This window comes from Podarcis filfolensis (assembly GCF_964270895.1).
Source record: "Podarcis filfolensis genome assembly, chromosome: 7".
Taxonomy (NCBI): Eukaryota; Metazoa; Chordata; class Lepidosauria; order Squamata; family Lacertidae; genus Podarcis; species Podarcis filfolensis.
In genome coordinates this window covers 62,258,446-62,272,673 of record NC_139603.1, presented here as the reverse complement: position 1 = coordinate 62,272,673, position 14,228 = coordinate 62,258,446, and the positions used below count along the sequence as shown (strand labels likewise).

Genomic DNA, 14,228 nt, shown 5'->3' with positions numbered 1-14,228 from the left:
TAGCTAAGGCTGCAATCCTGTACACACTTATTAAGGAGTAAATCCCTCTGAACTGAATTCGGTCTTACTTTTGAATAGACACGCACAGGACTGTAATGTGAATCAGTGTGACATGAGAGTTGATTGCATTCATTTTCTCATAGCCACTCTGATTCAAAAATCACTCCCATAACATTTACATGATATTGTAATAAGAATCTTTTGATTATCCAAGCTGCCACATCTGAGCAGCTTTGAAGATCACAGTCTTTGATCCACCTACCCGAGAGCAACTAAAGCAGCTCTTCTACCACCATGCATTTAAAGTTTTGGCACGCACCATTTGAGACAACTCAAGTATTTCTATGCTGCTGAGTCATGGAAGAAGATAGCACTGTGCGCCTCACTATCTTCTGAATGAACCATGCACAGGATTCCTCTGTTAGTAATTGTGAGTGTGTAATCATGTGGTGGAGAGGAGTCATTACTAAATCAATGCAGAATAAAGGTTACAATATTTCCTCTCCAACCAGGAAAATTAATTAGGATGCAACAGCAGAAATTGCCACAGACACTCAAGCACAATAATTAAGTGCTGACAATACAGTGATTTATATTGCAGTGACTAATAGTACTATGACCCACTCAGAAAGGAAGAAACTCTGGTAATTGGAGTCCTTGAGAGTCTCTGTTACCATTGGCTAATCTTTTGAGGGTCACATGCTCAGGGTTTCTTTTTAAAGTCATCATCTGGCTGTATAGTAGAGGTGCTGTGCTCTTTGTGGTGCTTAGTTAAACTTGTAAGAAGTTCCTCAGGAGACTTAGTTAATCCTACACCATGTGTGAACAATTTTTGGGAACCTGGAAGCTTGTTTCCACTGAAAAATTTGATGACTATATGAAAGAACTTGGTAAGTAGGAAGCAATATTTTTTGTGGGTTTGATTATGATGCTGAGTTTTTTGCTTTAGTTTTCTTATGTGTGAAAATACTTTTCCCCCAACCACATTGATAACTAAAAAACAAATTATCAGCTGCTGTTCTGTAAGTAGTCTTGTATAGTTTTGAATTTAATATTAAGTTGCTGAGTTTACTGGATTTAGACTTCTTTAATAAAGTGAGAGTCAGGATGGAATGCTGTAACTCAGATCAAGTTGTTGTTGCATAAACCTATGCATGCTTGTTAAGCAGGTGCCACATTGTTATTTTGAATGATTTCCAAGTAAATTGCATGGTAATCCTAAAGAAGCTTATTACCGGTAAGTAGTAAGAGCTATTGTAAGCTCAGCCCAATTCCACACAAAGGCTACAAGGGTACCATTTTTATCTGTTAATTTTTGTGTTTTTTAACTAGTACTAGAAAAAATTCTGTAACACGGGACTATTCAAAAAATCTACTTAAAGTGTTTATAGTGCTAGGCCATTTTTATAAACTTATTGAAATCCTTTTTACTCATTACCATTTAATCATGTTGCTGAACTGATAGCTACCTGAATAGTGTTGCCACTATTTTAGCAGCGGGATATCTAGAAAGAAAAGCCATAAGTGCTGCTTGCCAACAAAACATTTCAGTGTGGAGTGCTTCTCTTCATGAACCAGCTAATCTGTGGTGTTTCCCTTCCTTTCTGCTTGCTTTTAAACAGTGCCCTCTGGACATACTTAGCCCCCAATGGCCGGGGGGGGGGGGGCTTGTTCTTCATGGGTAGCGGGAAGTGAGGTACTGGTACCCAGTTCAGCTACATCACTCTTTGATTTCTCTGTCCATTTTGGGGTTCATCTGAAAGTAGCTTCTCAGTGTGAACCAGGAAATGATATATCCATCCAATGAGGTGGTTTTCCTCTATCCTACGTACCCAGATGTGTTCGTTCATCCTGCTATCCATCAGTTCTATCCACCCCCCCCCCCCCCGTTCAGTCTTCAGTTTCTTTCCTCTTTCAGAGCTCAACTGGTATTTTAAGAGCAGTAAACACGTTCAGTCCTCACTGAGCTGGGTTTTTATGGGTGTGGACCCCCTGTCCCCCCAAAAAAATATGTTTTGTTTCTGCAACCATTGGTAAGGTTACTATGAGTTTTCTGATACTCTCCTCTTATTCATGGGCGGCGTGGTTTTGACAACAGAAAGGCCAGCATACTGGAAATGGATAAATGGATAATGGCAAGCACCGTAAAGCAGGGAGCATGGTTTATGTAGTACATAAATGAAACTCTGTAATTGGCTACCATCTTTTTGTTTTTTATTGCATTTATATCTCCAAGGAACTCAAAAGTGGTAAACAAGTTTTCCCCTGAGATGTGTCAATGGCCACCAGTACGGGACTTACCCATGCTTGCCTTTCCTCTGCTCTTTCTAGAAGCGGTCCATACTTTAAAGCTTCATGTCCAGGCACTCTTTTTTTGCTCTGGAGCTTTCTCCGTGAAGACCCACTCTCTAAAGCTGAATTGGAACAAACTGCATTCCACGGAAAATCTGAATTGTCATTTGTTGCCCTTCAGCTTTAAAGAGAGGGTTTTTGCGGGGAAAGCTCTGGAAGCAAAAGAAAAGAAGAGTGCTCAGACACTGAGCTTTAAAGCGCAGGATAAAAGGGTATTAGACACGTTCATGGAGAAGGTCATCAATTGCTACAAGTCATTATGGCAATATGCTACCATTTCAGAAGGTCACAATGGTCATCTGAATATGTCACTGGGAAACACAAGCAGGAAATTGCTATTGTGCACACATTCAGCTTGGGACTCTTGGAGGCACATGACTGCTGTAGAAAATGGCATCCTGGTCTGGATAGATGTTTGTCCTGCACTATCTCAATACCACAGCATGGGAATGCATAACACTTCATTCTCCATTTTGCCACCAATGCTCTTCTCCTGAAATAGTTTTTCTCTAGCTGTTTCTTCCGGTTATGCTCTGCCCAGAGGTAGACCCCGTTTTGTGTGTGTGTGTGAATAGTTGCAGAGAAGGGAAGCTTGAGCAGGACAAATGTTTGGTTGCCCATGTTGTGCTTTTAAATCTTCCCCACTCTTTCCTTAAAGTTATCCTGCAGGACCTAGCTTGGGATGTCCCACTGCCCTGACTAGTTAACTGCCTTGATCTTCAGACCCCCAGCAGCTTACGCTGAGAGCTTAACAGTGTTTCATTTGGCTTCTAGGTGTGGGCTTTCCCACCAGGAAGCTGGCTGGTGTTGCCAAGCCCAATGTGATCATCAGTTGCAACGGAGATGTTATAACCATCAAAACAGAGAGCAGTTTAAAGAACACCGAGATTTCCTTCAAACTGGGGGAACCGTTTGATGAGACCACAGCAGATGACAGGAAAGTAAAGGTATGTCCTGCTGTTTTCTTAATTTATTTGACCCAACTCTTGGTGGTGCAGGATGGATATCACTTGAAGTGTGGTGTGGGAGGTGGAGTGGATCTGAAAGATCAGATTTGGATGGACTGATTTTTCCATCTGAATGTGGAGGAAGAGTTTGCCCAAGGTATCAAGCAGTAGTTAATGGTCATGGGAACCTTTGGTATGCACTTCCAAGGCCATGGATGGGGAACATTTCTTATGTTGAGGGCCACATTCTCTTGTCAACAACTGTTTGGGGGTCATGTTCTAGGGGTTGGCAAGGTCCAATGGAAGAGTGAGCAGAGGTGGTGCCGAATTTTGTCTAGTGGGCGACATTCCAACCACATACTCTCTCTCCCCTTATTTACATATCTCTACTTTCTATCCAGCCAAGCAAAAAGCTTTATCTGGAGGGTACCACCTTGGCTACCCCTGGTTTAGCTTTTGGAGATGTGTGCTTTGGCAGTCACTCCATGGTTTGCCAGTTCATGCATTGGGCGAAACCACAAATAAGCTTCTTAACCACAGTTTAACATGATTTAGGATCCACTAACCAGATGGTCACTCTTTTCTTGGCAGAGTATTGTAACATTAGACAATGGGTCGCTCAATCAGTTGCAGAAATGGGGTGGCAAAGAGACCACAATAAAAAGAAAAATAGAAGATGGAAAGCTGGTTGTGGTGAGTTCATTTTTTCCCTTGTATCTATATTGCAATGTGAAAGTAGAAATGGCAAAATTATCCACTACTGCTAATGAAAGGGAGAGATAAAAATGGAAGCAACTATGCAATCTATACTACATGCCGTGCATGGTGACAGAAGAGCTTAATAGGTACAGAAACTACTTTTTAAGGCGGCATGGAATGCAATTGCTCAAACAATTCTTTACATCAAAACAGCACACTTTGATGGCTGCTCCTTGCAGTCACTTGTATTTGGACAATATATCTGTAAAAATGGTGTTTCTCATTTTATGAGAGCCATGGTACATAATCTGATCCAGCATTTCCTTGCATTTGAACCTAAGGAAACAGGAACGGGAAACAGCTAAAATTCATTTGGGACAAACTTTAAATCAAACAATATGCTGCTATGGTTTAAAGCAGCTGCAAATGTTTGGATTGCAACTCATATCAGCCCCAGTCAGCATGGCCGTGATAACTGGGGCTGATGGGAACAGTGGTCCAAAACATCTGGAAGATATCAGGTGGGGGAAGGCTGGTTCAAGGGCATCACTCAATCCCATTTTTAAGTGCCATTGACTCAGTGATATTGTTAAGAATACATGTTAATTGGAATCAGTGGCCTTAAATGGGCTTTGTTGATGAAGGTAATGTTTTGAATACCATTTTTGCAAGTGTATAGACACAGGGTCAGATGGAAAAGGTAGGTTGTTGGATGGCACTGGAAATTATGAGGGAGTTCCTGTTGCCAGCTACAGCGTAACTTCCAGATTGGATTACTGCAATGTGCTCTAGGTGGGGCTGCCCTTGAAGGCAACACAGAAATTTCAAATGGTCCGAATTTCAGATTACTGGCCGGGGTCCTCTTGGAATTTGCAAAAAACAAACAAACCTGTTTTGAAACAGTTTCATTAGTTGCCAGTTGTATTCTGGGCCCAATCCAAGGCACTCACAATAGTGTTTAAAGCCCTTAACTACTTATTCTCAAAATATCTGAGAGACTGCATCCTTCCCTACACACCATCTTGGATATTAAGATAAGCAGAGGGGGCCCTCTTGGTAGTCCCACCCCCTTCATAAGCCTGGGATATGTGGTAGGCCCTTAGTTGTGAAATTCCCACCTCACAGAGAGGTACACCTGGCACCTTCGCTACACAGCTTTCGGCAGATGCTGATGATGCACCTATTTAGCCTGGCTTTTGAAATGTGAGATGTGTGCTTTCAGGACCCACCCTATTCCAATGACTGTAATTGTTTTAATTGTTTTTAATACTGAATTTTATAGTGCTGTAACCTGCCTTGGGACCTACTGGAGAAGGGCGGGCAATAAATTTGGCACTAATTGATGGGCTTATAAAATCCACCCTGTTGAGTAAAGGGACATATTCCGTGGCCAGTACCTACAGGGTTTCAAGCCATCTCTGCAATTGCCAGAACACAGGTTTTATAAACAAACTGATGACAGTTTTTAATACTGGGGTTTAATTGTTGTAACCTGCCCTGGGACCTTAGGGTGAAAGGTGTGTTGTTCTTCCTAATAGTGGTTTACGATGAGTAGACAAATAGCTCCCTGCTTGCCACCCCAATGTGTAGGATCTCAGGGGCGGGGGACATCAAGTATTAATGGCAGCTACTTCAAAGATGCTACAAGGGTGCTGTCTAAGACTTTCTGCAAGAGGAATCCCACAGACACACAAGCGGGTTGACCAGCTTGCTGGCGTGAACTTACCTCCACGTTTCTTTGGCTGTTGTTCCGGTTGTCAGATCTAGCCAAACTTACTGAACTCTGCACATGTCCATGCATGTAGACTACCAGCCGTAGGCATAGTTCACAGATTAAGGGAGACGCCAGGTAATTGGATGAAACAGTGGTTGATACTGCCAGTCAGCATTAAGGTACAGGGAAATCTGGGCACCTCTCTGCCTAGCTTCTCTTCTGTCAGGGTGTATCTCTTTTCTGCACCGAAAAAGAATCCAAATTATCTTCCAGGAAACATGCTCTTCTTACCTCCAAATCTCTATCAGAGGTTGAAAACCTGTGGGTCGTCCAGATGTTGTTTGACTACAGTTCCCACAATCTCACACTGCTGCTGACATCAGAAGGGCCACAACACTGTTCTCTATATTTTGCCTTTCATTAGGAACATACTCAAAAGCACTAGTGATAACATACGTAGAATACCAGGACCCAGACCGCCAAAGCTTTACAGCTCTAAAACTGTGCTTTGAATTGAGTCCCAAAATACGTTAGGAGAGGTGTGTTGTCGATAATCTACATTGGGCAACAAATTAGTGGCTGCACTTTTGAAGCTGCTAGAATTTTCTAGACTGCATTTTGGGAAGTCAGACAGAGTATATTAAACTAGTGCAGCTTAGAAGTCATCGTGGCATAAAAACAACTTACTGTGGCTTATTCTGCCTCTGCATGACAATCAGTTATACATCATTCTTCTTCAGGGTTTGAGGTTATTGGGGGATGGAGAATCTAATTTTGGGGGCCCATGGAAATCTGTTGGTGAGAAGCAAGCTACTGGGGCTCAGGAAAAGCTTTGGATTTTCTGGGGTTCTGGCCTGACCCCATGCTTAAGGTTTAGAACCAGCACTTTAAATCCAGAACTATCTCTTAGTGAGTACTGACTTCCCACCTGCATTTGGAATGTTAAGTTGGTTCCCCACAAAATCACTTGTTGTGTTCAACATTTGACATTCACCAGAACAAGGCTCCCTTTATATGTGGGGGCATGGAAGCTGCTGCCATGTATACAAATATGTGCACAGCTGTAAGATGCTTGTGAATGATGTAACAGTGGTCACCAGTGAGGTTGCCGGTTGGTGGTGTGAAAGATCATGTGATTTGGGCCAGGCCCATTTTGCTGTGTCATTTTGTCAACAACTCTGACTTGTGACATGCAGAAGCATCTCTCGTACTACTGTGGCTGCATCTGAATGGGGGCTTGTTCTCTAGTAATCTAGTTGTGGTCCTCCTGCATTTACAAACACCATAAGGGATGTGAACAGGAGATGCTCCATACTCTGATAACCCCCAGATTAGACCATTGCAAGCTGATTTATGTGGGACTCCCCTTAAAAGCTGTAAGTGCTGCAGAACTTGCAGTGAAGCATCTGTAGTGGTTGCCTATTTTCCTCCAAATCTACTTCAAGATGTTTGTGTTAGTGTTTAAAGCCCTAAAACTTTGGCCTCAAATGTCTGAAAGAGCAGCAACAGCCTGGAGATTAAGATAAGCAGAGAAGGCCCTCCTGGAGTTTTTGCAACTCGCAAAGGTTTAGGGGGTGACAAGCTGTGAGAGAGTCCTCTTGGCAATGGCCCTCAAAATGTGGAACTCCCTCACCACAGAGGTGCATTTGGCACAATCTTTTAACAACAAATGTTGGTTGCCAAAGATGAACCTCTTTACCTGTGCTATTAAGAACTGAGTTTGGTATTCTACCTGTAATGTGTGTTATGGATTATGATTTTAAGGTTATGGGTTTGGGTTTTTTTTACTGTGGTTTTTTATGCTGACACTTGTCCTGGGATCTTTTGGTGAAGGGCAAGTAATAAAACAATTAATAATACTTCTGTCTTAGCTAAAGTCAGACTGCTTACTCAACTGTTGGCATTCTTGTAAATCTTGAAACTTTTCACTTCAACAAATACTTATTTGAACAACTGAACACTTGAGCAACTTGTTTGAAGTTGCTTGTATGAAATGAATGGATTCTGTGATGTACTGATTCTCCTGTCTTTTACCTCCTAGGAGTGTGAAATGAACAACGTTGTCTGCACCAGAGTGTATGAGAAAGCATGAAGATAGACTCCTTCCCCTGTGTGGTTAGTGGGACACAGAAGCAGAAGAGTTAGCTAGTTTGGGATGCAGAGCCCCACAAGGCAGTTGCTTTCTCCAAAGAACTGATATGTTATTGATAGAACCATTCCAAAGAACCTGTATACAGTATTCAACCTAAAAGTATGGTGACTATTCAATAAAGTGCTTAATGAAAAAGAAACAATGTTGCTGTTTCCTTGCGGTCAGATTCTGTATGGTAGCCGAATAAGGAATAAGTCCAAAGTGAGATTTCAGAATTCTTTCTGTGGGATCTGCCAAGCTTCACTAATCCGCTCTTAAAATAGTAGCAAAAACCTGGAATCTAAACAGCCATTTTTGTTCTACAGCACAAGGTCCTGACCTTCCTTGGTGTGGGACCTACATTGGATGCTCAGCCAGCTGTCAGAACATTGGTCTATCTAGCTGGGTATTGTCTATACCAGGGTTTCCCAAACTTGGGTCTCCAGCTGTTTTTGGACTACAACTCCCATCATCCCTAGCTAGCAGGACCAGTGGTCAGGGATGATGGGAATTGTAGTCCAAAAACAGCTGGAGACCCAAGTTTGGGAAACCCTGATCTATACTGAGTGGCAGTGCTTCTGCAGGGTTTCAGGCAGGATTCTGTCCCAGCCCTACTGCGATATGCCAAGGATTGAATTCAGGACCATCTGCATACAAAGCAGATCTTCAGCCACTGAGCTTCACTCCTCTGATGGACATTTGGCAGCAGTGTGCATGGGCAATATATACTTCATGCACAAACATGCAGACTCTCACACACTCTTCTTGGCACAGTAAGGAATCTTACCAAGTCATCCAGCACTGGGTTAGGGAGGAAATGTTGCAATTAACTCCATTTTGTTTGCTTCCCCCCATTGCAGTTCGTGCATGGAACTTTTCTGTAGCATCCACACTACATTGTCCTCATCAAAATGCTCTCCCACATTTAATCTGAGCAGCTCATCTAGAAGGGTGGGGCTTTAGCTCAGGGGCTGAGCAGACACCGAGGAGTTGCAGGGTTGATCCCTGGCATCTCCCCAATTAAAAGGATGTTGGGAATGGATGGGAAGGACTTGTGCCTGAAAGTTGATGTGACTCAGAATATGCAACTGGCTCCAAGGGTTAAGTAGTCTGACATGAGCCAGCCTCATGTGTACATAGGCAGAAGCACAGTTTGCTTAACTCTCAAAGATCAAGCAACCCAGATGAAGAATTATGTCTGAAGGCTGGATTCAGTGCCATATCATATCAAATACACAATTGCTCCCCAAACATTAGGCAGTGAAGTCTCCTACTCCATGCATGAAGCTGTAGGCCTCTGCCTGCTTACCTGGAAGTAAGTCCTGTGGAATTCAATGAGGTTTACTTTTAAGTAGACACAGAATTGGATTGTGCTGTTAAGGAATCTTTAGTGGATTGGAGGATCAGTTTAGTCTGCCCAGTCAGTTATTATTAGAGCTTTTTCCCACTAAGGGAAGACTTCAGATTGGATGGTAGATAGTTGCACAAGGTTGTAATCCACACTTGCTGCATTTTTCGTGGCAGAACTTACACAGAAGTAGACCTACTACAACACAGTTCTCATTTGTTGGTTCCTCTGTAGTAGGAAACACTGTTCCTAAATTTCAGTGACTTACCATTTACAAAAACAAAAAGTACCTGAGGCAAAACGCATCCCAAGAAAACCAACTGAATCTTACAAATGAGCTGGTTTAGTGGGGAGGTTTTGTGGGTATGTAACTTCACACAAAGTTCACATACTGAGTAAAAAGATGTTCTAAGCAATTAAGACACCCCCCATTTATTTATTTAATCTGTTACTAACATTTATTACAAAAAAACACATACACACAAATAAATATGTATATATGAAAAAAAATAACATGAGTTCACATTTTCCTATCTTTAAATCAAAGCCAACAATGCATATAGTCTACAGACTGCACCCACCTTTCCTTTTCCAACTGGCTCATTTATTATAATTTTCATTTTTGACAACTTCCAAAGGCTCCATACTTTCTTTTTAAAGAATGTATGTGTTGCCTTATCTGAAAATACTTAAACCTTTGAGGAACAAAAGGTAACAGTCTCTCCCTTAGTTACCTTTTGTTCCTCATTATTAACATGCAAAAAGTCTTGCAGAGTTTAGAAACCTTACATTTCCCATTCTCTCATATCTCCCAGGATCTCATTTCGTCTTTATTTGATTCTTATATTACATGATGCACAAGGAGAGAATTCTGGGGAAGCTTTACCTTTAGGTCTTAGCCATACATTACAAAATGATTGTGGCACATGGATTTTGTATTTCTTATTGTGTTTATAGCCCACTGTCAGCTTCGCCCTTGACCCAGTGCCACCAACTGGACTCATACACTTCAGCCCCGACTGGGCTAGGCGAGCTGGGGTAGCACTTCCAGAGACCTTCTTCAGCAGGAACAGGTCTAAGTGCTGTGGACTCAGAACTCAGAGCTGTGAGCACCGAACTCACTTCCAGAAGACAGTCGTTCACAGCAGAGTATAGCAGAGCATAAAGCACTCGGACGACAGCGCTGAAGAATATCTTCTTTTATTTACTACAGCTACTGTACTATACAAACTATATACAAATGGAGACGCTGGACTGCACTGAGTGTTACAGCTGCTTTCTGCAGCAACATTATCTACACAGAGATAACACTCAGTCTCCCCCTTTGAAGTGAGTCTGGAGCGGAATAAGTAGCAAGCACAATCCGCCCCCTCCTCTCTGGAAAATCAGCAGATTTTTGCAATGGGAGGGGTGAAATCTCCTCACCCACCTTTTCCTCCAAGGAGGTCAGTGTGGCATACATGCTTCTCCCCCTCCTCGCTGAATCCCCACAACAACCCTGTGAGGTAAATTAGGCTGAGAGGCAGTGACTGACTCAAGGGCACGCAATGAGCTTCATGGCCATGTGAGGATTTGAACGCTGGTCTTGGATAATTGATTCCCTTCCCTGCACTACCCCGAAGTAAATTTTCAACCTCAGATATGAATTAATATTTTCAGATTGTTCAATTTTATCAGATTTCATCTACCCCATGCCATTTTTCAAGAAAGAGAAGCAGATAAGGCCCTTTTCCTGACACATTACATGTGATTTATTCTGGAACAGTTTAGCAAGCTGAGGCACCTTGAATTCAGTTTGGGGCAGAAAAACACCCCCTAAGACTATCTGTGTTGGTTTCTTAGCTTCCATTTTAAAACCAAGTGAAGCAGATTAAAGTGTTCTTCTCCTGATGCTTTCATTTGGGACATTCTCATGTCTCAAGATACATTGGACGTCAGCTTAGGGTCAAAATCTGCCCCATAAAACTTTCTGTGTCTTGCTTTTAGTATTCCTGAATGATGGTGAGCCAGAGATGCAACCAACTTTTCACATGCAAGTAGCAAGACCATGTCTATCAGCATATTTTGAAAGATTTGCCCTGCTGAATCATCACTTGACCTACATGTGAGGTCAAGAGGCTCCAGATTATCTTGACAGGCTTATTGCTTTCATAAACTCAGGCTATGTGATAATAATAATCTGCTTGTCCTTTCCCCTACATTACTCATCGCAACAGATGACTCTGCGGTGCGCCAGATCTCGCTTTCATTTGAGTTCTGCTACTTATGCTCTACAAAGAAATTCCATGAAGTTTTGCCTGTTTGTCACTCTTTTTCTGAAGCTATCACTCTGCACCACAAGAACAATAGTTGAAAATCAAGTAACTTGGGGTCACAATGAGGCTGTAGACTCTTTCCTTACTATTCAACAACCATTCCTTTCACCTTTGTACTCAGGAATATTCTCCACACCTTGATTGTCTTTGTGATTCAATACAAAGATTATTGGAGCTGCTTGAAACAAAGGTGTTCACCTACACTGCAGTTTTTGTGGGGCAGTCACCCTGGCAGCTCCTGTCATGGCTAAGTGTGGGTGCAAAACAATAAAGACCAAGAGATATGTATGGATGAAAACTTGGCCACAACTTTATTGACTGACAGACATGGGTGGGGATGGCATTGGGTTAGGATCTGTAGGCTAAAGGACTTCCAACCTGATGTGCTGCCATCATACCATATGCCTGTCAGGGCATCCACTGGTCATTAATTGGCATCCGTGACCCAGCATGGCAGATAACTATGCAACTCGGACAACTGGTATCTTGAGATAGCTACTGGACAGTCTGACCCACCCAAGCTAGGGGCAGGGGCTGTTCAGCTTTCATGACCCCATCAGTGCCCCCCCTTTAAACTTCTACCCTTCCCAATGGAGATGAGATGCCTAACAGTTGCTACCCACTGACTGAAAGGTGAAAACCCCTGAACCTAATACCAGGTGTGGTTGGGAGTAAAATGCCTTTCTGACCCTGTTAACCAGTAGCTACTGCACTCCTCAGAGTCTCTAAACTAGGAATGGAAGGGCTAGGAAAAGTTTCCCCTCTTTCACTTAAGGAGGAAGGAGGTTGGGCAAGATGGCAACCTGTGTTTTAAAAATAGGTACTACCCTACCCCAAGATTTCACAGGTCTACACTGAGATCTGACATGAAAATTGCCCTTCTTCCTCAGCCATGGTGGCTGCTACTTCACTCCACAAATTGGCTACCACCATCAACAGTCTCACCGGGCTGTGAGTTCCACACTCTTTCTGGATTATCTGATCAAAGCTCCTGGCTTTCAGTAGCACATATATTTGATGACATCCTGCCCTGCTTCTCTACTTTAAATTTTTCTTCTTCCATCACATCCTGTATCTCCTGGTATCTCTATCTAAATGCTTCTAGGGCAGGTGTAAGGTAAAGAGACCCCTGACCATTAGGTCCAGTCGTGGCCAACCCTGGACTTTATTGGCCAAGGGAGCTGGTGTACAGTTTCCAGGTCATGTGGCCAGCATGACGAAGCCACTTCTGGTGAACCAGAGCAGAGCACGGAAATGCCGTTTACCTTCCTGCTGGAGCGGTACATATTTATCTACTTGCACTTTGACGTGCTTTCAAACTGCTAGGTTGGCAGGAGCAGGGACCGAGCAACAGGAGCTCACCCCATCATGGGGATTCGAACCACCGACCTTCTGATCGGCAAGTCCTAGGCTCTGTGGTTTAACCCACAGCACCACCCTCGTCCCTATAGGGCAGGTGTAGGGAACTACAATTCCTATCATCCCTGGCCACTGGCCATGTTTGCTGGGGATGATAGATGTTGTCATTCAGCAACATCTGGAGGGCCAAAGGTTCCCTACACCTGCTCTACAGGTGGGAATCCACCCTCACATTGTTAGTAAAGAGCTATATATTTGGATGAAGCAATAATAATAATAATGGCTATGAAAAAAGTTAATTTACTATCCTTTTTCAAACTCCTCTCCATTTTTGATACTTGTGATCAGATGTATCTTCAGAGAATAGCATTCCTAGTCTCCTACCACGTGTGTGTGTGTGTGTAATTGCATGGAGAAATATAGTTGGGTGTTAACAATAAGTACACTGATGACACCTTGCTCTAAATCTCACCCAACACCTTGATGCTAAACAACATCAGGAACAAAATTGGAACTATCAGACCCCATATCATATTTTCCAGGGGGCTGATAGACATTGTCATTCCCTGCAATGCTGCTCTCTGGTCAGGTATCATGCAAGTACGAATAGAACAACTAAAGAACTGTGTCCCCAATTCCCATCCCAATGAGATGGTCCAGGATGATACCAGGTTAATGAAAGAGTAATAGGGTCACTCACACATCCTTTATCTCTTGATAAAGGTCATCCAACAGGGTGAATAAGGCTGAGTCAGTATCCAAGGCAGGTTGGAACTCAACAGTAATAGATGCAATCAGGATCCTCCAAGTCCTGTTACAGTTGGACTACTATTACCCTTCCAATCACCTTGCTCAAAAAGGGTGTGTTAGCATGTGGATGGGAGTTGTCTAAAACCATGTCGTTTGAAATGACTTTTTCAGAAGTAGTAAAACTACTGCCTCCTCAAGGATAGTAGGCCCGACTCCCCTGTGTAAAGAACATTTCATACTCCCAATTATTTCTTGTGGCCAGCACAAAACTCTCTACATCTTGAACAAAAGGCCTCTGCTCTGCTCTTGAAAACATGCAAACTGCTAGTCATACCCATAACACCCTCCTGAAAACCAAATATTGTTCTCCACAGTGGCTTTGTGCCGGATCTTCCTTCTAGCATAATAACAGCAAGATCACGTTCTAGTCCTAACTATTCTGCTTTATGACAATAGTGGAGGAGTTGGTGGCAGGCGCAATGTTGCTAGTCTTGGGACCAGCATGAATTGCTTGGAACAAAATGCCCATTGTTTGGCCTCTGACGTTGTCGCTTTGCATTGGGTGGCCCTGAACGCTACACATCCTGGGACTCTCTTAAAAAGATGCCATTGA

The 14,228-nt window shown here is 42.9% G+C and overlaps 1 protein-coding gene across 1 annotated transcript; it reads left to right on the top strand.

The window, feature by feature from the left end:
- The first annotated feature begins 303 nt into the window (after positions 1 to 303).
- LOC310766828 (fatty acid-binding protein, adipocyte-like) lies at positions 304 to 8,006 on the top strand. Its single transcript, XM_083623489.1, has 4 exons — positions 304 to 890; positions 3,127 to 3,299; positions 3,891 to 3,992; positions 7,754 to 8,006. The coding sequence occupies exons 1-4, from the start codon at positions 818 to 820 to the stop codon at positions 7,802 to 7,804; spliced, it is 399 nt and encodes a 132-aa protein (XP_083479615.1). The 5' UTR covers positions 304 to 817; the 3' UTR covers positions 7,805 to 8,006.
- The last annotated feature ends 6,222 nt before the right edge of the window (positions 8,007 to 14,228 follow it).